The sequence below is a fragment of the Podarcis cretensis genome (genome assembly GCF_951804945.1).
Source record: "Podarcis cretensis genome assembly, chromosome: 7".
Classification (NCBI taxonomy): domain Eukaryota; kingdom Metazoa; phylum Chordata; class Lepidosauria; order Squamata; family Lacertidae; genus Podarcis; species Podarcis cretensis.
In genome coordinates, this window is record NC_137176.1 from 2,211,041 (window position 1) to 2,233,691 (window position 22,651).

The window sequence follows — 22,651 nt, forward strand, 5'->3', positions numbered from 1 at the left end:
CAGGAGGATCCCATCCACCGAGTTCTGCTGTGCCCGAAATGTTGCCGTCCGCATCTCCGCTGCCCCCGCAACCCCACCCAGATTCCCTCGGAGATAAACAATGCTGCTGTATTCCGCCTCCAGCCGTAGAGCGAGGGACAGAGAGTTCACTCTTTAAAAGGAGGGGAGGGGGGGAGAGTCCCAAGAAAAGGCTACGAGCCGTGAACCTCTGGGGACCAAACCAAGTGGGGGGGGAGGGGAGAAGGGAGGGGGAGGGGGAGGGGAGAGTCAGCAGCGGGGGGGGGGTTGGTTCAAGTGAAGACAGAAAATGCTGGGAATTTTCCCATCCACAAGGTTTATTGTCCTTTCAGTGTCCCTAAGATATGCTATTTAATTCTGAATAAGCAGTAGCATCGTATTCTGGGCACATACATGAGAGAATTTAGGTACTATTTTAAAAGACGTAAAATTCATTGGTTTCCCTTTTTTTACAGAATGCCTTTGAAATGCGTGTTCCAGCGGGGGTGGGTCTCAAAAAATCCAGTTTAAAACAAAATTGGTTTTGTTTTTGTTTCTTTGTTTTTTAAAAAAGGCTAGCTCTGGCTTTTACAGCGGTATGCCTTGTTAAACGCACAAGTAATCTCTCCAGAAAACGGAAGAGTGAAATAAATTAGTCATGTGCAAATAAAAAGAGAAAACACCAAAAAATCGTTCGACTCTGTCTAGGAGCTGAATTACCCTCTTTATTGCCAGTTTAGCTGATTTCGGAGCAAACTGGAATCAATTACTTGCTGTTTAATTTCTAGCACTCATCCTTAAGCCTCAACCAAAATATTGACCTAGGAGGTTTACATAAGTTGGGCTCTTGCCATCCCAATAACATCTTGTTTAGGTAACCACTAATTTGAATAAATTCCCAATTTCTGTCTTTTCTTTGCACTTTCTTCTTCTAAAAGTGGCGGATTTAGCTCAAGCCACTGTAAAACAGTCATTTTTCTAGCTTGCTTGGAAAGAAAGAAGGAAGACAGAGAGAGAGAGAGAGAGAGAGAGAGAGCTTTATGTCAGCAACGAGAATGGGAAATGAATGCAAAATCGGGTTAGAGATGGTAGTGGTGGTTGTTGGGGGGGGGGGTTTAAAAAAAACAAAACCAGAGGCAATTTGTTAAAATGTACTTTCAAGTACGTGGAATATCTGGCTACTTGCAGCTCCTTTGTATGTAAATACTGTGGAGAAAAGGCCCTCCCCATCTTTGTAATTAATTGACACGTTATACCACTCATCATGTGCTACAGCACCAATGGTGGAGGCTCGCATCCCCCCTCCCAAAAAAAACCCCGCAATTTCACATCTGCAAACACTGTCTTCATCCACTTGACTCCTAAGACCCGCCCACACGTGGCCAACCTTTTGCGTTTTTAATGCATTTCTCTCCCCCCCCCCCCTTCTCTCTCTCTCTCTCTCTCTCTCCCTCCTCTCGGCAGGTTCATGTGCGGAGACCAACCTTATATGGACTGCCCGTCTCAGCAATGGCTTGTTTTTTTCGAGGAGGCACCGTCAGCGCGCTGTGCTTAAAGCAGACCCTCAAGTAAACGCACGTTGGCATTTTTCCTGGAGTTACAAAGTCTTGCGGAAGCCCCGCCAGTTGCCCCCCTTGTGCTCCGCGGCTCCGAGCATCCAAGCCCGAAAAGCGCAGATATTAGATGCTGAAAGACCGCCGCTGATTTTTGCCCTCCTCCTCCCACCACCGCCACCCCTCCTCCGCCTCCTCCGCCGCTGCCACCGCGTCCCCTCTTTTATTCCAACCCAACACCCCCCACTTCCTTCTTCTCTCCCCCCCACCTTCCCCCCCCCAACCGGTGTATGTTTGGCGAAGCAAGAGGATTGACAATCTGGTCCTTCAAAGTTTCCTGCCTCAGATTTGCCCGGAATATGTCTCTGACCAACACAAAGACCGGCTTTTCTGTAAAGGACATCTTGGACTTGCCTGACACCAATGACGAAGACGGATCCATCGCGGAAGGGGGCGACGAAGAGGCGGAGGGGCCGGAACCCCCCAAAAAGCCCGGGGTTTTGGGGACAACCGCCTTGGACTCTGTTCAGACGCTACCTCTGAAGAACCCCTTTTACGACAATACCGATAATCCCTACACGCGTTGGCTCGCCACCACCGAGAGCATCCAGTATTCCTGTAAGTAGCCAAACTTACACTGGGGACCCCTCTCTTTGTGAGTCTCTCGCCCTCGCCAGGAGCCCGGATGAGGCCGTGCGGCTTCTCCTCCGCTACTCTCCCCTCGCCAAATTCCTCCTTTTGCTGTTGTGTGTCGTGCGTGTTTTAACTTCTTCTTGGAAATGACGGGAACAAATGGGAGATCTGGGTTCTTTAATTACCTGAACCGAGTAAAAATAATGTCTTTCAATCCTTGTTTGAGAAAGAATAAAACTCCAGTCTGAAAAGATTTTAAAATGTGCCTTCCAAAATTCTCCCAGCCACCCAACCGTGTTTCTTCACACACACACACACACACACACACACACACACACACACACACACACACACACACACACACACAAGACACTCCCGCTTCCCCTGAATCCTTCTTTCTACTTCTCTAACCAACAGAGTATGCTTTGTGGGGAAATTTTGGATGGCTTTGCTTTAGACGTTTGTAAACCGTCCCATTGGCTGTGCTGGATCAAAGAATGGCTTGTTGAATCATCCTTTAAAAATCAATCCACGTAGCCCAGAAAGAAGAAGTCCGTTTTGTTTGTTTGTTAAAGGAAGAGACCAAAGTCCAAACGTTGTAAAAAGCGGGGGCAGGGGGCTCCAGCGGGATATTCTCCTGCGCAAGACTGCATTAAAATGATTGGGAGCTACGCAAGACCGCTGTGGATTGCACCAAGATTTTTATGGTGACCATAGTCTGTCTATATCTACAAATCCTTATCTCTTACTATTTCTGTACTGTGTTTCCTAACAGATTTATTAACATGGCATATATAGTCACCTTGTTTTGCCTCTATGCTTTCTATTTGTGTTTGTAATTTTCCGAGAGGGAAAGAAGATTAAAACGCACAGTCGCCTATACCTCACATGGGGAAGGAGAATGTGTGGCTGTGACAAACACGCATCCGATAGAGATGTTTCCAACAACACACACTTAATCCAAAGGGCTGTTAGGGACTTAGTTGTCACATATATGCAGAACTAAACTGGGGTTTCCCCGTTGCAATTTGTTGTACGTTTAGTCTTGGTGAACCTCCCTTTGGAAACCCAGAGGCTCATTTCTTACTGAGGATGAGGGTGGGCGTCCCAAAACGAGGGGGTTGCAGAGGACCCCCGTCACTTTCCTTTCTCCGGGTTGGGAAGTTGAGAAGGAGCAGAGCCCGGCGGGTCACCAAGAGGGTGAAGGGGGGGGGGATCCTGCGATCCTACTCGATCCTGCTCGCCTGCCTGCCTGGCCGGCTTTCTTCTGATCTGCTTCTTTTGTGGCTTCCCCTCAGTGCACGGCTTGGCATCCAGCAACTCCCAACAGGACTCGGCGTCCAAATCTCCGGAGCCTTCGGCGGACGAGTCTCCGGACAACGACAAGGAAACTTCGAGCAACGGCGACTCCGGCAAGAAACGGAAACGGCGGGTGCTTTTCTCCAAGGCGCAGACTTACGAGCTGGAGAGGCGCTTCAGGCAGCAGCGGTACCTGTCGGCGCCCGAGCGGGAGCACCTGGCCAGCCTCATCCGCCTCACCCCGACGCAGGTGAAGATCTGGTTCCAGAACCACCGCTACAAGATGAAGCGGGCCCGGGCCGAGAAAGGTATGGAAGTGACTCCTCTCCCCTCCCCGCGCCGGGTAGCCGTGCCCGTCTTAGTCAGGGACGGCAAGCCGTGCCACACGCTCAAGGCACAGGACTTGGCTGCCGCCACCTTCCAGGCGGGGATCCCCTTCTCAGCCTACAGCGCCCAGTCTCTCCAGCACATGCAATACAATGCCCAGTACAGCTCGGCCAGCAACCCCCAGTATCCCTCAGCGCACCACTTGGTACAAGCCCAGCAATGGACTTGGTGAACTCTCTCTAGAGCCACAGAGACTCCAAGGAGAAGGATTCCAAGTCAGTCCTGCTGGGGGAGGAGGGTGCGCGCGCGCGCGCGTCTGGACGGGTCAAGACTGAGATTCCGAGGCTGGGGTGGGGAGGGGGTTTCCTTATTTGGGGGCGGGGGTCAGTTTTCATTATTTTGGTCGTTTTGTGCGCCATGTTTACAAGGGGGGGGGGGAATACGCCGTTGCTAGTGGTCCTGTCTACCTACAACTACAGATTTTAAAAAAATAATAAAAAACGATTAAAAACTGAACGCTTTTGTGGTTTTTGTAAAGTATGTTTGTGTGCCGTAGAAGCTGTTGTCAGCTGTATATTAACCAAGGAGCGAGTAATTTAAAAATAGAACGTTATTTCACATTTATGCAGAGATATTTATGGTCATGTATAAAATTCTGGCCACTATTAGCACTTCTACTTTTATTTTATTTAACGGTAAACCTATTTAGTGATTGTTGACATAAATTCAGGCCGGCCTTTATTTTTGGTTTGTTTCTGATTGGATAGGAAATTCCCACCCCGTGGGGGGGGGGAGGAGCGCGCGCGCGTGTGTATATATAGGTATGTATACACACACACGGAATGAAAAAGTATCCATATAAATATACATGTACAAATCCGAACAGAAAACTAGGAGATTTTGAGACTTTTATAAAAAAATTAATCAGAATGCTGTGTTTTGTTTTGTTTTAAATTCACATTAAACGGAACGCTTTTGTTGTGGTTAAACATTAAGTTAGCCTCTCTCGTTTTTCTTTTTCTTTTGTTAGTAACGCTGGAACAAACTCTGAGGAAGGGGCTCCTGCTGGAAGACACAGCAGAGAGGGAAGCGGGTGGGTCTCCGGTTTGGATCCGTGGAAGGGGCTGTGGGAGGAGGCCTAAGCGGCTTGCGAGCGAAGTTTGCCCAGGGCTTGTGCGCCGTAGCCGGAGGAGGACTCGGAGTCTTAGAACTCTTGGGGACGAGGACAGAGACAGGAACGGGCCTCCCTCCCTCCCCACCCCCGGCCCAAACTTTCTTCAAGCTGAAACTGAATATAATCTCGTCCTCTTTGCCTTCTGCCTGCTCAAGTTTATCTACTTGAGATACTAATAAGGAGATAAAGTGACGGGTGGAAAGGAAAAATCAGCCTCCCCTCTGCCCCTCCCCCCATCCTCCCGCAGCCTCATTTGAATGTAAGAGTGCTCCTTCAAGATGAGAAGCTTTTGATTCTAATAGCAATTCAATGGCGTTTACTTTCTCAGCTGGGTTGAGGTTGGTTACTGCGAAACTGGAAGTCCCGCCGCGAGGTTCCCTTCCGCGACTTCTCGCCAGGTCTTTGCGACTTTGGCGAGGGAGGCCAATGTTCACACGGCCACGCAGACGAAACCGCGGGCTGCTTCAGGGTCTTGTTTTTGGGGGCATCTGAACCTCACTAAGGTGTGGTTTTTCTGCTCCCCTCCTGGGCAGGGAAAGACATTTTAGACAGTGGGAATTGTTTGGAGCCGCTTAATGAGGTGAAGCGTGCCTGGTGGAGACGTTTTAAGACCCCCAAAGACCTTCCTCTTAAGAGGAGACCCTGAGCACGTCCATTTCCTATCCGGAAGGAAGAAAGAGAGATGGGGACTTAATTCGGATCGGGTGGTGCTTGATACAAGCTGAAAGCGTTAGCCGACAGGTTATGCCGGCCGCTTGTCTGCTTTGCCCGAAGAATGATTCGATTTGAAATCAGGCCCGTCGAAAGCACTTTCCCATGTCAATGCTGCGCCATGTCGGAGACTGTAGCTCTTTCCCGAAGCTCAGCAAACAAGTGGATCCAGAGAAGGGGCACCCTGGGCACGGAGAGCGGTCCCCGCGGAGCTTCCGCCAGAGCTGGCCACGTTTCAACTCCGCATCCAAAGCAAACACAATTATCTGGCGCCGAGATCTCTTTCTGCTGCAGCCTTCGCTCGCTTCTCGGAGAGGCTGGGGATTGAGCGAGCCAGCCTTCGACTGCTGCACTCGAGGGCCCGCCGCCAACTCTGAGGCCAAAGCAGAAAATCTGCCTCCTTTTCTGGGGTGGCTTCTCTGCTAGTCCGGCCGTGGACCAGCTGCAGCCTTCTCTGTGGGGCAGCCCATTTGGGATTGGGGCCGTCAAAACTGCCTCTGGTGGGCTGGCAGTTTGTCCCTCGAAGCTGAGTTTGCTTTTCGGGGTGGGGGGAGGAAGGAGCCTTTTCCCCCGCTAGGGAGGGTCTTTATAGGAGCTCACCTGCTCCTTCTGTCCGACTTGCTTGCACCCAGTTGCAGGCCTGCTTCAAGCCCCGATTTCAGACTCGACTCCTAGAAACCCAATATTTAGAACAGATCTATCGTGGTTCACATTCAAGCGCACCGTCCCAGTGAAATGCTCTCTTTCTCCCTCTTTTTAAAAGCAAACCTTCCATCCAGAGCAGGGGCGGTGTGTTTGTGCGCGCGCGTGCGCGTGGAGTGCGGGGAGCCGCTGTCTCTCCGGTCTCTACTAAGTCTATCAAGCTGGCGAAGTCTTGTGTGGCCCTAACCCCCAGTGGCCTTCCATTTCACACGCCGGTGGTGGCGCGGGAGTTTGGGGTAGTCTATCTTTGCACAATATACAGTACCCATCACAAAACGGCACAATAAGGGAGGCTGGGAGTTGAGGATGTTAGAGGCGTGCATATTAAGTTGGGGTGGGGGAAAGAAAAGAAAGCCACGGAAGGGACGGAGGGGGGGAGAGAACGCTTTCCCTTCCCTCTCTCTTCTTCTTTCCCTTGTTCTTCTCGGGGTGTGGGTGTGTGCCTGTGTTTAAATGCAATTCATCAACTGGCGTATCTGGAATGAGCAGAGCATCCCCGAGTCAGGGGGAACTACCTCGGGTTTTGTTCCGCCTGTCAGTTGGTGCCATTGTGAGCCACGTTGCACATGCCGTATTCCATATGGACAGCTGGGCCGGGAGAGGGCAGAAAGGGACCTTCACAAAACCCAAATTGTATCCGCCTTTCAAAACCGGTATTGTTGTCTGTGAAAGGAAGACGAATTAAAAATCCGTGCTATATCTATTCGAAGAAGAAGAAGAGTCCTTTCCCTCCCTCTTCTTGAAAGCAAACATGGCCTCTTTTTTCTCTCTAGAGTCTACTGAAAATATGCCTCTAGTTTCACAGACAATTAGGTTCTTGTATCTACACAGAGGTTAAAACAAAAACTCAGCCATAAAATTACTTTTTTAAAAAAAAAACGTTGGTTTTATGCCTCCCTATCCCGCCCGCCCCCCCCCCCCCCCCGTCCATCCTAATTGTAGTTCCTCTGGCTGCCTGTCGAACTGTTTAGCTGGCTGTTTAGCTCGCTGAGCTGGGCCGAGAAAACAAGGAATCTCATTCACGAGGAGATGTGATGTTATGCAGAGACTCCTCAGATCACAACTGGGTACGATTGCTGCTGGCTGGTGATATATGTGTGTGGTTCTCTGCCCTCCTCCAGAGAAATCAAGAACCAGCCCCATGCTGTCTAGAATGACCACAGGAAGTTCTCTGGAGGATGATTGATGGACATCATCCAGGCAAATTTAAGCGCTTGTAAGTCCCACTGATTTCACGGGGAAAGTTAAGCATTGGCTTATATCTGCCCTTTGGAAATCGATAAGATTTAAAGGTGCTTAATTTTGTGCTTGAGTCGTGCCTTTTTAATCACAGCACTTAGCTTAATATAGCAGGCCATTGCGAAAAATCGGTACACCTGGGGTTGTACCTCTTACTATGTTATTCCAACATCTGTCTTTCTGTCTATCTAGGGAAGCCAGGGCGTTTCTGGTTTACTACCCTCCTCCTTAGTATACCGGGGTGTGATTCTCAAAAATCACTGATGATAAGCATTTATTCCAAACCTGCAGTTCTTCCTTAGCCAGTCAGTTTCTTCCGAGTCACCAACGGCCAGGACGCAGTTACGCCGTTTGACGGTGGCAATCCAACCATATCTATTGGGAAGTTAATCCCATTGAGACCAACAGGCCTTATTTCCTGGTAAATCTGACTAGGCTCGGAGTGCGAATACTGCTTAAACTGGGGTGATTAAGAGCTTGCTTAACTTTCCCACTGAAAGCCACCGTACCGAACAACAAGTAATGCCATAGTGGCAATAACGATTGACTCGCATTCCAAAGGACGCCAGTTTGCGAAACCAAAACAAGCCCCTTTCCCGCCTCCTCGGTTCCTCAAAAGGGGCTGTGTGTTTGCGTGGCTCGATCGGGCCCCACCAGCCCAGCCTCCTCGAAGGAAAGCACATTTTTCGGTATTTCAATAGAAACGCCGGAGCGAAATCTTTGTGTTCATTGGTTAAGCGGTCGCTGTTACTCAATAGGTTTTTGAAGACAATAGCAGGAGGCAATTTGAAAGAACTACAGCGGGGGAAGGGAGAGAAAGAAGACAATGAAAAAATGTTCCGTTCATTTGAAAACTGATGGATTGTTCCTGGAGCTGCAGATCTCTGCGCGCGCGTGTTCCTGAGCACGGGAGAGCCTCTCCCAGCAGCTACCTAAGCCTTCTCCTCTCTGAGCCGTTTTCTTCTACTCCCACCCCCCCCCGCCTCATCGCTTTCTCTCCCGCATCCCGTCACTGGAGTAGCTATTTAGGGAGAATCAGCTAACCTGATAATGAGCTGAAAAACCCCTTTAAGCTCAGGAAATAACCTACTTTCATTACCTATTGACTGTAAGGCTTAGTTTAGACCTGGCGTGGGATTTTTTTAAAGGGTCTTTTCAAGAGGCCTGGTCAATGAGAAGCTAATCCAATATTTACAAAGTATAAAGACAATTCTCAATTGTATTTATGAAGGACCGATCACCGTGCGATTACTTGGAGGAGGTGGAGAGGAGAAGGCAGAAAGGAGGGGAGGAAAGCAAACTCTCGGTTGGTGGCAGCAGGTTGGAGACCTCACCGACACCCCCCCCCCTGCTCCAGCCTCCACCCGCCACCCCGAACTTCCTGCGCGGGGCCCAGCTCAAGAAGCGCGCGCGCGGAGCGATGTAGCAGCAGATACTCGTGAAGTGTTGGTGTGTATTAGATATTGTATTGAGCAATATTTCAGGAAATATGTACTTGTGGCGTCCTGAGAGCGACACTCTTGCTCTGTCGATAAATCAACTCGCTTTATCCCAGCATCTGCAAATAAACTCTCTCTCATCTCCCCCATCAAAAGAAAACAATTTAGTTTTATTGCTTTATTTCTCTCCTCCCCTCCCTCCCTCTCTTCCTCTTGGAGGCCTTCTTCGATTATAAACGCTGTTATTAATAAAGCTAGCTAGGCGAGCTTTAATCGCTTACAATCGGGCGAGGAGGAGGCGGGGGAGCAGCGGGGGAGGAACAAGCGTCAGGCTCCGGACGAGTCTCTCCCTTTCACTGACACGCTTTCGCCACAAGGGGTCACTAGAGCCCTTCCTTTCTGCACAGTTGACTCTCCACCCCCCCCCCACCCCCGTTGGAAATCGAGAGCCGGCATAGATGTACCTTTTAGGATTTGAAATGTTGTTCACAGGGGATGGATAGAAAGAGTTTGTTATTTTATTTGTTTCAGCACTGCCGAAGTTGGTGTCCGAAGTTTCTAAGCGTGCTATGTCTGAATCCAACTATTTTATTTGGATTAACAATGGTGCAGCGACTCAAAAGTATAATCTTCAATTTCTGATCTGTTACCTGCTCAGGGGCGCAGCCAGGATTTATTTTTGGGGTGGCAGGCTTTAGGGGGAGGCAGAACCAAGTTATCTGCAATGCAACTGGTTAGTTAAGTATTTTTTTATTTATTTGCTTAATCAAATAAGAGGGCGGCTGCTTTTTTGTTTCACTCAATGCAATTCCGGAATAAAATAAAAATAAAATAAAAACGCTGCAATGGGGTTGTCAACTTCCTTCGCCACAAAGCAAACGAAATACGTTCTTCACTTTAATTCACAATCAAGCATAATAGTCCGCCCATGGCTTGAGGGGAGCTCACTGTCCATTATCTGACCCTCTGGCAAAGCAGGGCCAGGCTGCTTTTAAGTCAGAACGTGGCTTGGCTGGAAAGTTAAACATCGTCACTCGGTGATGAAATTCTATCTATTCACATAGAATGACCAGACCACTTGCCTGCTTTGGGGAGGAGGCAGCTGGAATTCACATTGAATGCCAAGGGTCAGTTTTAATTTTGGTTGTGTGCAGTGCAGTCAGGCAGCTTCAAGTCTCTAGACGTAATTGTCTTATGGAGGTGGGTGCTCTTTAGATGATGTGTCTTCCTTCAAAATGTGATAATCAAAAACATGAGCGGGTTTTTTCAGATGCTGTTCTTACTTGTGTAGAACCGCATTCAAAATACGGGCTAACTTTGGGGAGAAAATAATACTCCAGAATTGTTTGGAGGATCCATTTACCAAAAGCATGAATCCATGAAAGTGTGGAGCAATTGGTTGTGTCAATTATCTCCAGCAGACTTCGCAGCACACAAACCAGGCATTTTTTGCTTGTGGTGGTGAACTCACATCCAGCCTGCACATAAAGTCAATGCCTGAAAGATTTCCAGAAGTCTGCCTGTGAGCTTCAGTGTGCAGAAACTGGCACAGGTTTCTAAGGGGACTTTGCAGAGTTGAACATATGAAATGAATCTCACGGTTGAGAGTACAGCAGAATCTTGGTGGTGACAGTGGCCCTGGATGAAGATGTAGACAGTGGCGTAGGGTGGGTTGTCAGCACCCAGGGCAAGGCAAGTAATTTGCACCCCCTAACCCGTGGATTTTAGCACTCGAGTCTCTTCCACTAGATTAGTTAGTGCGAGCACGCCCCCCCAGATGTTGCGCCCGGTGCGGCCGGCCCCCGTGCACCCCCCACGCTATGCCACTGGATGTAGATAATTGTTTGAATCAGATGCACCCAGTGGGGGTCATCTGAGCCCTGTCAGGCAACATCCAGATGTACCTCTGTAGCACAGATAGTCACCATCCATGCATTTTATGTGTAAGAGCCATTCTAGCCACTAAACGGAATGATGCAGTAGACTGAGGAAGTAGGAGATTCTGGAATGTACCACTTCAGGCTTCAGGAGGGGGGCGGTCATGTTTTACAATGCTCATCTGTGTTGAAACAAAACCACTCTTAGTACAACCATTTCCTTAAGGTGCCAACTTCCTGCATGCAAAGAGTTTTTAATGTGAGGATTGGGGGATTTTTAAATAAAAAATGGCATGCACACACCCGAACTGTAGTCTGAAATAATGCAATCCAGAATTCTACCACCTCGCTCTATCTCCTCATTCTTTGTGAGAACAACTGTGAGCTCTTTTTAATCAGAAGACTACAAAGAGGCTGTGTGTCAGTTTCTGGGTGATGCTTGAGTACTGCCCCATGAACAAGAACAGATTTACTTATTCCATGATGTTATTACTCAGGGTTAATAGATGGAACAGTGATTAATATATTCCCAAGTGGTCAGGGGAGAGTAGGTGTAACTGCCTTTCCATCTCTCATTAAGACCACCTAACTTTAAATTAACGTCCTTTCTCATTTATAAAGCAAAGAAGTCCCCAGAACAAAAATTATTAATTTGAGTAGAGAGAGATTATCATAGAAAGCTGGTCTCTTTTTTCTTTTTTCTTTGTGTTGCCCCTATAGCAGCAATCCTGTTCAGGATTCCAGCCAACAAGATAAATCCTTTTCTCGAATACTCCATTCCATCCTCCTCCTCCTCCACCATTCTAACTGCCAGGATTTCATGCCCACTGAGCATGCACAATGAATTTTCCCTAAGTATGCTGATTTTGTGGATCTCCTTGTGGATTTTGCCCATTTTGATTGCATAAGGATCCACACTCAAATAATGATGTTAGCCTGCCTCTCCACCTTGCAAAACTGTAGTAAGGGTTACTGAGATACACATGCAAGGCCTAGAATGTTCTATGTGCTACCACCGCTTAGCTTGGGTCTAGGAATAAAGGAATAGGTTGTCTCCTTACACCCCACTTGTACAACAGAATACACTAACTTCTCTCTTTTTAAAAATGTCATTCCCCTCTTGTTCTCAATCAAGAAGTATGATGCATGAGCCTGTGGCTTTGTTTTTATCTGTTAAAATGATCTGAAAGGGGGAAAGGGAGCAATACTGTAACCAACCACAGAGAGGCGCTATTGGATAAGAAGAGGGCATCAAAAATAGTGCAGCATCTGATCCGAGACAGATTTTTGTGCCATTTGGTATCCTATGTGAAATGAAGTTGTATTATCCAGGGGTATACCAGGGGTTTTGAATGACCTCTTGTGGGCAAAGATTGCTTGAGTTGCCTCAGAGCCCTTCACCAAAGCGGGAAAAAGCACTGGCTGCTTAAATGTTGGATTTATCATCTATGCATCTGAGAGCAAGATTTGTCAATGCTCAACCTCCCCAGAGAGGAGCCAAATGTGAGATGATACAATTTATTTGGAGAAAAACTGAGATATGCATGCAAAAGTGACCCAACGGTTCATCCGTCAACATTCCTACGAAGAGAACCAATTTCCTCAATGTGGGGAATGGGACAGGTAATATTTTGAATCCAGAAGGCCCTGGGTCTCAGTTTCTGGTACCTCTGGTTAAAAGGATTTCAAGTGCCAGGGTTTGGAAAGTCTCAGACCTTGAGACCCATTTCAACAGACGGGCCAGTGATCTAACTGAACTTCAAATGCTCAACAGTCTATTGTCATCAAAAAGCACAAGGCTCTTGCGTTAAAGTTAGCCCAGAAATGTTTGTGAGGCTCCTTCAGACATGCTTGGTCATTCTTTACTCCGGTGGACCCTGGAATTGGATCAAAGCATCTCTGTGGTGAAAGTCAGAGAAGTTCCTGCATGTGCCTGGGATTTGGAGGGGTCACGTGCCCAGATGGGGACAAGAGGAAACTTGCTTGCTATATGTGATGGTATTCCGTGCCTGGCATTAGATGATCGATAGTATTCAATGGTATTTAACATTTTACAGTTGTTGGCATTGTTCAGTTTTTGAAAATTCATACCCAGCACCTGCCAATGCCAAAACAGTCCCAGGCTGCCAATAGGCAAAATCTTGAATTCTGAATAGAGAATTTCACATTCATATTTTTAATTTGAATTTAAATCTGATGTGTTTCTTTCAACATTTAAATGGGAAAACAACAATTGTAATTATTCAAAACAAAATAAAAAAATTCCTTCCAGTAGCACCTTAAAGACCAACTAAGTTAGTTCTTGGTATGAGCTTTCGTGTGCATGCACACTTCTTCAGATACCTACAGAAGTGTGCATGCACACGAAAGCTCATGCCAAGAACTAACTTAGTTGGTCTTTAAGGTGCTACTGGAAGGAATTTTTTAATTTTGTTTTGACTATGGCAGACCAACACGGCTACCTATCTGTAACTGTAATTATTCATTCAGCTTCAGGTATAAGCAAATCATTGTCTCTCTGTACCAGTTTTCAGATGGAGTACGGTCCAAGTATTGGAAGAAATGCATTCTCTGGCTTCCTCCTCCAGCAGTGACAAAGATTGGCTGCCAATAAAAGTCTTTCCCAATCTGATTTATCTACCCTGCAGTATCACAGAACACACACTTGGTTTTTTAAATTTGTGGTCTTTGTCTTTTATTGTCTAAATACTTGACAATTCTGTATGTTTCTTTTGTTTAAAGAAAAAAAGCCAAAACAAATTGTTGTAAAAAAAATCTAATGCCCTTTTCTTGTAGAGCAATGCCTTAGCAGTGAGTAATGCATTCCTGTGATTTGCTCCTTCCCTCTGCAGAAATTGTGTCCTACTGAAGGTTAAGGATACTCATCTGAAAACTCATCTGTCATACAGAGAGGTGTTTATTTGAAATGTTGCATAATGTGACTGCATCACATATTCCTAGTAAATGAATTGTTACATGGCAATCATCAAATCAGGTCCTTAGAATAAAGAATCTCACTGAGAAGACAAAAAATATTGACAACCAGTAGCTCACTGTGAAATAGTGTTTGTGCTGTATCTGAATGGCAGGGGTGGGGCAGGGACACCCCGCTGGGTAAGCATAGGACACCTCTCATGGTCAGGGAAAGCTTTCTGGCTGGATTTCCCCATATAAACAGCAGGTGGAGTTGGCATCTGTGTGGGTTCTTTCCAACAATTCTATGATTCTGCAATTTTTGATTCCTCTAAACATGAGGCTTCCTTATGCTGTTTCAGATCTTCTAGCTCAGCTTTCAAACAACTCTAGAAAAGGTATTTCCCAGCCTCACTGCCTGAGATCCTTTTCACTGAAAATAGCTAGAATTTAATATTGGACTGTTCTGTGCACAAATCTCCACACCTGAACTGTGGACACTCCTCCCAGATGGCAGGAACAGAGAAGTCATCCACCCAAGTTCACATACCATGATCCTGCAGATGTAATCTATTTAGGGAATGAATTATCCACAGAATCCTGGCCTTGGTCTTTCTGCGTGCGTACACACACACACACACACACACACACACACACACACACTGTGTGACACCCCAGCAACCTATTGTGTTTCAGTAAGGTTTACTAAGGTAATGTGTGTGAACTGCTTTGAGTATTCTAAAGTGTGAAATAAATGTTATGAGTTGGTTTCACAACCACCAGCTGGATGCTACTCAATAGCAACAGGGTCCCAATTCATACTGGGGTGCACTGGCTATTTCTGCAAGAAAAATCAAGGGCAAACCTCTGGGTTAACATCACATGAAGTTTGGCCTTTGTTCAGTCTTCTTCATTTTAGTTTCTTTATACCTCTACTCCTCCCCACCCCGTTCAGCTCAGCTGCCATCAGCATTCTGAAAGCTTTTTGACAATTTAGGGATTCAAATTCTTCAAATTTACAAACTTCTATAGTTCAGTGTATGTAGCAACTACTTCCTTATACTTTATTTCCAAACCAAGTATCACTAAACCAGCTGAAGAGAAGAGCAATGATCAGGATGGGACCACAGTGCAGAGAGAGAAGGGCTTTCTCTCCAGGACATGATCCTGACTCAATCCCTTCCTCCAAATCTTCTACTTGGTCTATGAAGGAAGCAGCTTTGCCACCACTACCAGTTACACTACCCCACTCCACCTCCCATAGCAAATTTTCCTGTCTGGTTAATTGGCACTCAGTAAGAAGCAGGACTTTGCATTATTATTTTTGCTGGGGTTTATATACTGGTTAATCCAGTATATAGCAAAACAAAAGGAGTGAAATGAGTTCCTGAACAGAATGGGTCTTAATTGTCACAGATATTTCCCCTTGCATATTCCTGAATCTGTACTTCTTAATTTAGTACTTCAAGCCAATAACAACAACAACAATTTATTATTTATACCCTGCCCATCTGGCTGGGTTTCCCCAGCCACTCTGGGTGGCTTCCAACAAAATATTAAAATTACAATAGTCTGTCAAACATTAAAAGCTTCTCTAAACAGGGCTGCCTTCAGATGTCTTCTAAAAGTCTGGTAGTTGTTTTTTCTCTTTGACATCTGCTGGGAGGGCGTTCTACAGGGTGCCACCACCGAGAAGGCCCTCTGCCTGGTTCCCTGTGACTTGGCTTCTCGCAGCGAGGGAACTGCCAGAAGGCCCTTGGCACTGGATCTCAGTGTCTGGGCTCTTCCTTGATGAAGACAGCACTTTTCAAATTTTCAAATTAATTCTGACAGCACTTTTCAAAGTTGTTCAGCAAGTTAACATTCCTTTTCAGATGTCCTCAATGCATTTATCAGCTTTTTCAATTTCCCTGTATCAGGAGCTGCCTGAAGTACACTTGGTGGACCTCAGGCTCACATAACTTTCTCAATGACTCAAGCGGAAAACCACACAACCAAAGTTCTGGAGAGCTGGACGCTGCTCTGCAGGAAAAGGAAGACATGACTTCAAGGCCTCAAATAGAAAATGGCAATTCACATCTAATTCTGCATGCAGATTGAAAGTGCTGTGTGGAAGAAGAGTGAAATATCAATGATAAGGATTTGACACTCATTGGTTATCAATTATTGTTGACCTGAGTGTCTGAGCCGAAAGATGGGGGTGGAGACGCTCCTTCAGGTATACTGGGCCGAGGCCGTTTAGGGCTTTAAAGGTCAGCACCAACATTTTGAATTGTGCTCGGAAATGTACTGGGAGCCAATGTAGGTCTTTCTTTAGCAGCACTTGTGCAGAAATCCTGCCTCCTCCTCCTCTCACCTGCTCTGCCAAAGACAGTGGCTCTTTTGGATTTGGAGGCAATTAACACTCTTATGGACAAAGATTATGGGCTTTATTGGTTGCACAGCAAGTATAAAGCTACCAGGCTAGATCATATTAATGCACAACAAGAATAAAGCATAAGGCTACAATCAAGATCTGGGACGCAGGTGGCGCTGTGGGTTAAAGCCTCAGCGCCTAGGGCTTGCCGATCGAAAGGTCGGCGGTTCGAATCCCTGCGGCGGGGTGCGCTCCCGCTGCTCGGTCCCAGCGCCTGCCAACCTAGCAGTTCGAAAGCACCTCCGGGTGCAAGTAGATAAATAGGGACCGCTTACCAGTGGGAAGGTAAACGGCGTTTCCGTGTGCGGCTCTGGCTCGCCAGAGCAGCGATGTCACGCTGGCCACGTGACCCGGAAGTGTCTCCGGACAGCGCAGGCCCCTGGCCTCTTGAGTGAGATGGGCGCACAACCCCAGAGTCTGTCAAGACTGGCCCGTACGGGCAGGGGTACCTTTACCTTTACCTTTACAATCAAGATAGTAATTCTTATGCCCCTCCAGTTGCTAATAATTCCTTCCTAGGAATGACAACAGCTGGATCATAGAATTGCAGAGTTGCAAGGGACCATGAGGATCATCTAGTCCACCCCCTGCAATGCTGGAATCTTTTGCAACACAGGAATCTTTTGCCCTCTGTGGGGCTCAAACCTGTGACCTTGAGATTAAGAGCCTCTTGCTCTACTGACTGAGCTATCCCTCAGGGTCTGGACCCACAGATAGCTGGAACTTTTGTCACATAGCACCAATCTGGATCTCTCCTCTGGGTCTCCTGCTCGGTGCTTCCAGCTCTCACATTAAGAGCCTGCATCCTGCTGAGTAAGCGAACTGGTGCATTGCTCATGCCCACCTGAGTCCTAAGAGCATGGGTAGGCAAACTAAGGCCCAGGGGCCGGATTCGGCCCAATCGCCTTCTCAATCCTGCCCACGGACGGTCTGGGAATCAGCGTGTTTTTACATGAGTAGAATGTGTCCTTTTATTTAAAATGCATCTCTGGGTTATTTGTGGGGCATAGGAATTCATTCATTTCCCCCCTCCAAATATAGTCCGCCCCCCCCCCACATGGTCTGAGGGACGGTGGACCGGCCCCCTGCTGAAGAACTTTGCTGACCCCTGCCTAAGAGCCTCCCATCAGGATCAAAGGGATGAGTCAGGAGACTGCAGCTGCCTCATGATCTCACTTCTCAAGGCCACACATCTCTAAGGGGTAACCCCTGTCATGCACAGGGCATACACTTTCCATTCTACTGATTCTGCATTTCTACAATAGTTCTGGCTGGACAGAAACAGCTTCAACTCTTTCAGAACTCATGTGTACAAGCTTTCAAAATTATTCCTGCAAAGCATTCTAATTCCATGTCTTCTTATATGGCCATAAAAAGGGGAATTGATAAGCATCATTCTTAATGCCTCGTGATACGTGTTCTTCTGGACATGCCCGCAGACACCTGCCTGGCTCTTTTTGCTGCCCTGCCCTCATTTTGGCAGCTGTGGTCTGCATTTTGCTTAAACTGTGGGATGGCTTGGCTGCTGTGGGTGAGGCTAGGATATCATGGAAAGTAAAAAGGGACGCGGGTGGAGCTGTGGTCTAAACCACTGAGCCTCTTGGGCTTGCTGATCAGAAGGTTGGTGGTTCGAATTCCTGCAACAGAGTGAGCTCCCATCGCTCTGTCCCACCTCCTGCCAACCTAGCAGTTCAAAACGGCGTTTCCATGCACTCTGGTTTCCGTCACAGTGTTCTGCTGCACCAGAAGCGGTTAAATCATGCTGGCCACATGGCCTGGAAAGCTGTCTGCTCCCTTAGCCTGAAAGCAAGATGAGTGTTGCAATCCCATAGTCGCCTTTCACTGGAATTGACCATCCAGGGTCCTTTATCTTCCCTTGACTTGCCACAGGAAGTCCAGTCCTTGGTGAAGAGGCATGGTGGTTGGTGGTTGGCAGCAGTGGGGCATAGCCAGCAATGCACAGCTGCACACAGATGTTTGAAAGACAACACCCTTGTCCTAAAAATGTACCCAGGACAGTTGCACAGCGTCTGCTTGCACAACTGCCATGTTTGTTCTCTGCATTTTTTCAACTCATATAACAATTGTGTGGTGCTCATTCTAGTGTTAAACTTCTAATTTATTATGACATTTCTACGGCTCATATTTTGCTTTAAATTTGGGAACCTGAAAGAAAGTTAATTAGCTCTCTCTATGCAAAGGATAGAAAAACAGAATCTTGAGAAATCGCCATCTTGCCATTTCAAAAAGGTCTTGCATTTCAGATGTCTTGAGCTCCTTTGAACTGGCATTTTCTCTGAGGCTGTTCCAATAGCTTTTTAATTGAATTTTGGTTTGTCAGTTTTAACACATTTTTAGTCTTATTGCATTGGGTCTCCTATACATTGCTTACAGACAACTGTGATAAAGCAGTATACAAATTGTTGAAATTGTTGAAATTAAAACAAACAAAAACAAACAAACAAACAAACTTGAACGCAAAAGAAAATACCTTATTAGGCCATCTTCATATATTGTATTTTGCATTGATGGATGAATTCACCCTCTGAAATGATTTAATTCATAAACCTCTGTAGCATGATGTTTCTCATATGTTGCTCATAGCTTTGATTATGTTCACAAGATAAATGTACAGTAGTCTGTTTATTGTTGGAACTGTAAAAAGCCAAGCTACAAACAAATGTCCTACAGTTGGAGAGCAATTATATTTAACCATTCAGTTTCACAGTACATCAAAAAACAATGCTTGTGACCTAATTATTTCAGGGTTTCTTTTCTTTTTTTGCCCAAAATACAGAGGCAGGAATCCTCATAAATACCTTTCCACTGAAAGTTTACACATAAAAGCATGCTAATGAATACTGTGATAACGCATTTTGTTCTTTTTGCGTCTGTGATAATCTGGAGAGCATAATCAGAGACATGAGCTGCAGCTGAGAGTGTGACTCCATGGCTATTCTTTCAGCCGCAAAGATTTATGAACTGAATGAAGCCACTCATATACACTTATCATTACATTTGTGGTAGAATAGGGTTTTCCATACATTATGTTCCCTGTTCATCCAGGATTCTCACTTTAGTTCCTCGTATGTTCAGATGCCATGGATTGGAAAGAAACGTGACGACAGCCTTTCTCAGGAGAGCTGCCACCTGCCACTCAGCTGTAGCCCCAAGTACTTCTAATTTATACTGGCTGCTTTAGGAATCATTTAAAGTGGGAAAGCATTTCATAAATAAAAAACATAAAAAATGCATTGATACAGTGGTTGTTGTTGTTGTTTAGTCGTGTCCGACTCCATGGACCAGAGCACGCCAGGCACTCCTGTCTTCAATACAGTGGTACCTTGGGTTAAGTACTTAATTCATTCCAGAGGTCCGTTCTTAACCTGAAACTGTTCTTAACCTGAAGCACCACTTTAGCTAATGGGGTCTCCTGCTGCTGCCGCCACGTCGCTGGAGCATGATTTCTGTTCTCATCCTGAAGCAAAGTTCTTAACCTAAGGTAATATTTCTGGGTTAGTGGAGTCTGTAACCTGAAGCATATGTAACCTGAAGCGTATGTAACCCGAGGTACCACTGTAAGATCAGTTCAGAAACACACCCACCAAAACGACACATATCTGTTGTAATTTTGCCCCCTCAATAAAATATGTGAGGGGCCAGGCACACCCAAAGTTAATGGGCGTTGCCATTCAAATGATGTGTGTGTGCCGCGTCGTGTGATCAATTGGCAGGGCAGAGCTTACACACACACACCCCATATTTTATTCAGGTTGGTACCCCTGCTTCCAGTATTCAGCTTCATTGGGCTCTAGTGTTAGAATCATAGAAATAATAAAATTGTAGAGTTAGAAGGGACTCTGACGGTCACCTCTGAGGCTCACCCCAACAATGCTGGAATCTCAGCTAAAGCACTCATGACCGATGGCCACCCAACCTCTGCTTAAAAACCTCCCAAGAAGGAGAGTCCACCACCACTCTTGGGAGTCTGTTCCATTGTTGAACAGCTCTTACTGTCTGAAAGTTCTTCCTGATGTTTAGTTGGAATCTCCTTTCTTGTAACTTGAAGCCATTGGGTTAAGTCCTCCCCTCCAGAGCAGGAAGAAACAAGCTTACTCCATCCTCCATGTGATAGCAGTTTAGATAATTGAAGATGGTAATAATATCTCCTCTCAGTCTCCTCTTTCCCAGGCTAAACACCCCCAACTCCCTCAACCATTCATCATAAGGCTTGGTTTGCAGACCCTTTCTCCACCTACTTTCTCCATGCTCTGCATAATTTTATTGTTTTCTGCCATATTCCCATACTCACCCTTTCTCTAAAGCCACAAATGCTGGACCTTTTCCACACAGTGGAGCTGCCTCAACCCTTTGATCAGTTTGGTTCCCTTTTCTGAAGCCTTTCATGTCATTTTTGAGGTGATGTGACCAGAACTCTACTCAGTATTCCAAATGAAGTTACCCCATAGATTTGTATAATGGCATTAAGATATCAGCAGTTTTGTTTTAAATTCCTTTCTTAATGATCCCTAACATGGCATTTACCTTTTTCACAGCTGCTACACACTGGGTTGACATCTTCATCAAACTATCCACTACAACACCGTCATTCCTTGTCAGCCACTGCCAGTTTGACCCCATGAGTCTGACCTATATGTTAACTTAGTTTTTTCCCCTTGCCTGTACATGCATCACTTTGTACTTGTTTACACTGAATTGCATTTTCCATTTTACTGCTCATTCACTCAGTTTGGAGAGGTCCCTTTGGAGCTCATTGCAATCTCTTTTTGTTTTAACAATTCAGAATCATTTGTGAATATAGCCAATAATTTGCTCACTCTAAACTCTAGGTTAAAATTTGTGGGAATGTTGTGGGTAGCAGGAGAGGATATATTGACTGAATATTATCCTTCCTAACTCATGCTAGTGAGTTTATTCATACGGCAGAGTACATCCCCCTCTTTACACAGCAGAAAGCTAGTTGCCGATTCGTTAGAATCTCTTAAGTTCTATTATTCCTGGTAAGACCCCTTTGATTCCCTCCTAAAAGAATAAAGACACAACAGTCTTGTTCATAAGTAACAATAAGAAGTTTACTCACATTCAGTTCACAGTTGGATCCCTGAAGGCAGGCTTTAGCTTAGAAGAGGGTTTGAGTTCATCCCACATGCTGCTGGCTGAGAGCCAGCAGTGCAGTCTAAGAGAAGAAAAGGCATCAAAAGAGAGGAAGGTGGCTGCATGACTGGACCTTTTGTGGGGTCTGGAAGGGTCACGCCCACCACCTGGTCACATGCAAAGGAAGGATGCCAGGTGTAAAAGGAAGTTCAATTAACTGGACCAACATTCCCCTGCATGTCCACTCTAGGTAAACAGGAAATGTTGTATTTGACTGCTTATGTTACATCCTACAAAATTAAAGCTTTGATAGGCCAAGTGTCTGCTGAAAAGAAAATGTCATTGTACAATGCTGGAAGGACATAATCAGCAAAGAAACAGCTTCCATTGACAGGAAGTCATAAGTCTGAGCATGGCCTCAGAGAAAGTCCTCTCTAATGTATCAAGTATATGCAACTCAGATGTTGCTGAAATGCCTTAGTAAATCTCCATAGAACAGGAGTGTGGCGCTACATCCAGCCAATGGACTGGATCCTTACCTCTCCAAACGGCTACGTTTGACAGCTTGGTAGCACCATCCAAACATCAGTCACCTGATGTCACAATGACTCCAGGTGACCCATCATCCTTTGCCCACACAGTTTGAAAAGAAACCACAAAGGAACAGTCCTTTCCAAACCTCTGAAAATCAGCTGTATGGTGTTGCTTGCAAACCCTTTTTTCAGCAAAGTTGCATCTTTATCTGCCGCAAACCTGACATTATGCATGGCATCAGAAGTGGGGCAGTGTCAGAAGCAAGCCAGCAGTAAATCACACCATGCAAGTTGGAGTTCATTTCTATTAGCAAGAACACAATCTGCACAGACTTGACAAAGTGTCAGGTCTAATGAGCACAGCAGCTCACCCCCAGTATGTCTTGTCCCATGGATCAGTTGTCAAGACTGAAAGTATCTGCCTCCCTACAGCCATCTAAGTCCCCTCTGCTCCAGGGTTTCCCCCAAGCAATCAGAAACTGTACCTGCCTGAAGCCAACCTCTCCTTTGCTCTTTTCATGCCTCTTTTGGTTCTGTGAGACCAGGGGAGAGGGGAACTTGTCACTGCAGAAGTGGGAGACACCCATGACTCTTCACCAGCCTGAGTCATCTCTGCCTCTTGGCCTCCCTCCTCCCCTGCTTCAGCTTCTGCATCTGTTTCTGGTCTTCTCTCTGCCACATACCCCCTCCCCAGCTCACTAAGCCCTGTTACCTCTTAAGCTT

At 46.3% G+C, this 22,651-nt stretch overlaps 1 protein-coding gene across 3 annotated transcripts; it reads left to right on the forward strand.

The window, feature by feature from the left end:
* Positions 1-1,016: 1,016 nt before the first annotated feature.
* On the forward strand, positions 1,017-13,975 carry NKX2-2 (NK2 homeobox 2; the record flags this gene model as incomplete). 3 transcript variants are annotated; one of them, XM_079983660.1, is made up of 3 exons in its annotated part: positions 1,017-2,168; positions 3,482-3,790; positions 8,867-10,215. In XM_079983660.1, 3 exons carry the CDS (start codon positions 1,841-1,843, stop codon positions 9,142-9,144), a joined length of 915 nt encoding a protein of 304 aa, XP_079839786.1. In that variant the 3' UTR covers positions 9,145-10,215. The 3 variants fall into 3 exon arrangements, with proteins under 3 accessions (XP_079839786.1, XP_079839788.1, XP_079839787.1); XM_079983662.1 differs by lacking the exon at positions 8,867-10,215 and adding an exon at positions 13,479-13,975 and having other exon boundaries at positions 1,841-2,168; XM_079983661.1 differs by lacking the exon at positions 8,867-10,215 and having other exon boundaries at positions 1,841-2,168; positions 3,482-4,149.
* Between the last annotated feature and the right edge of the window lie 8,676 nt (positions 13,976-22,651).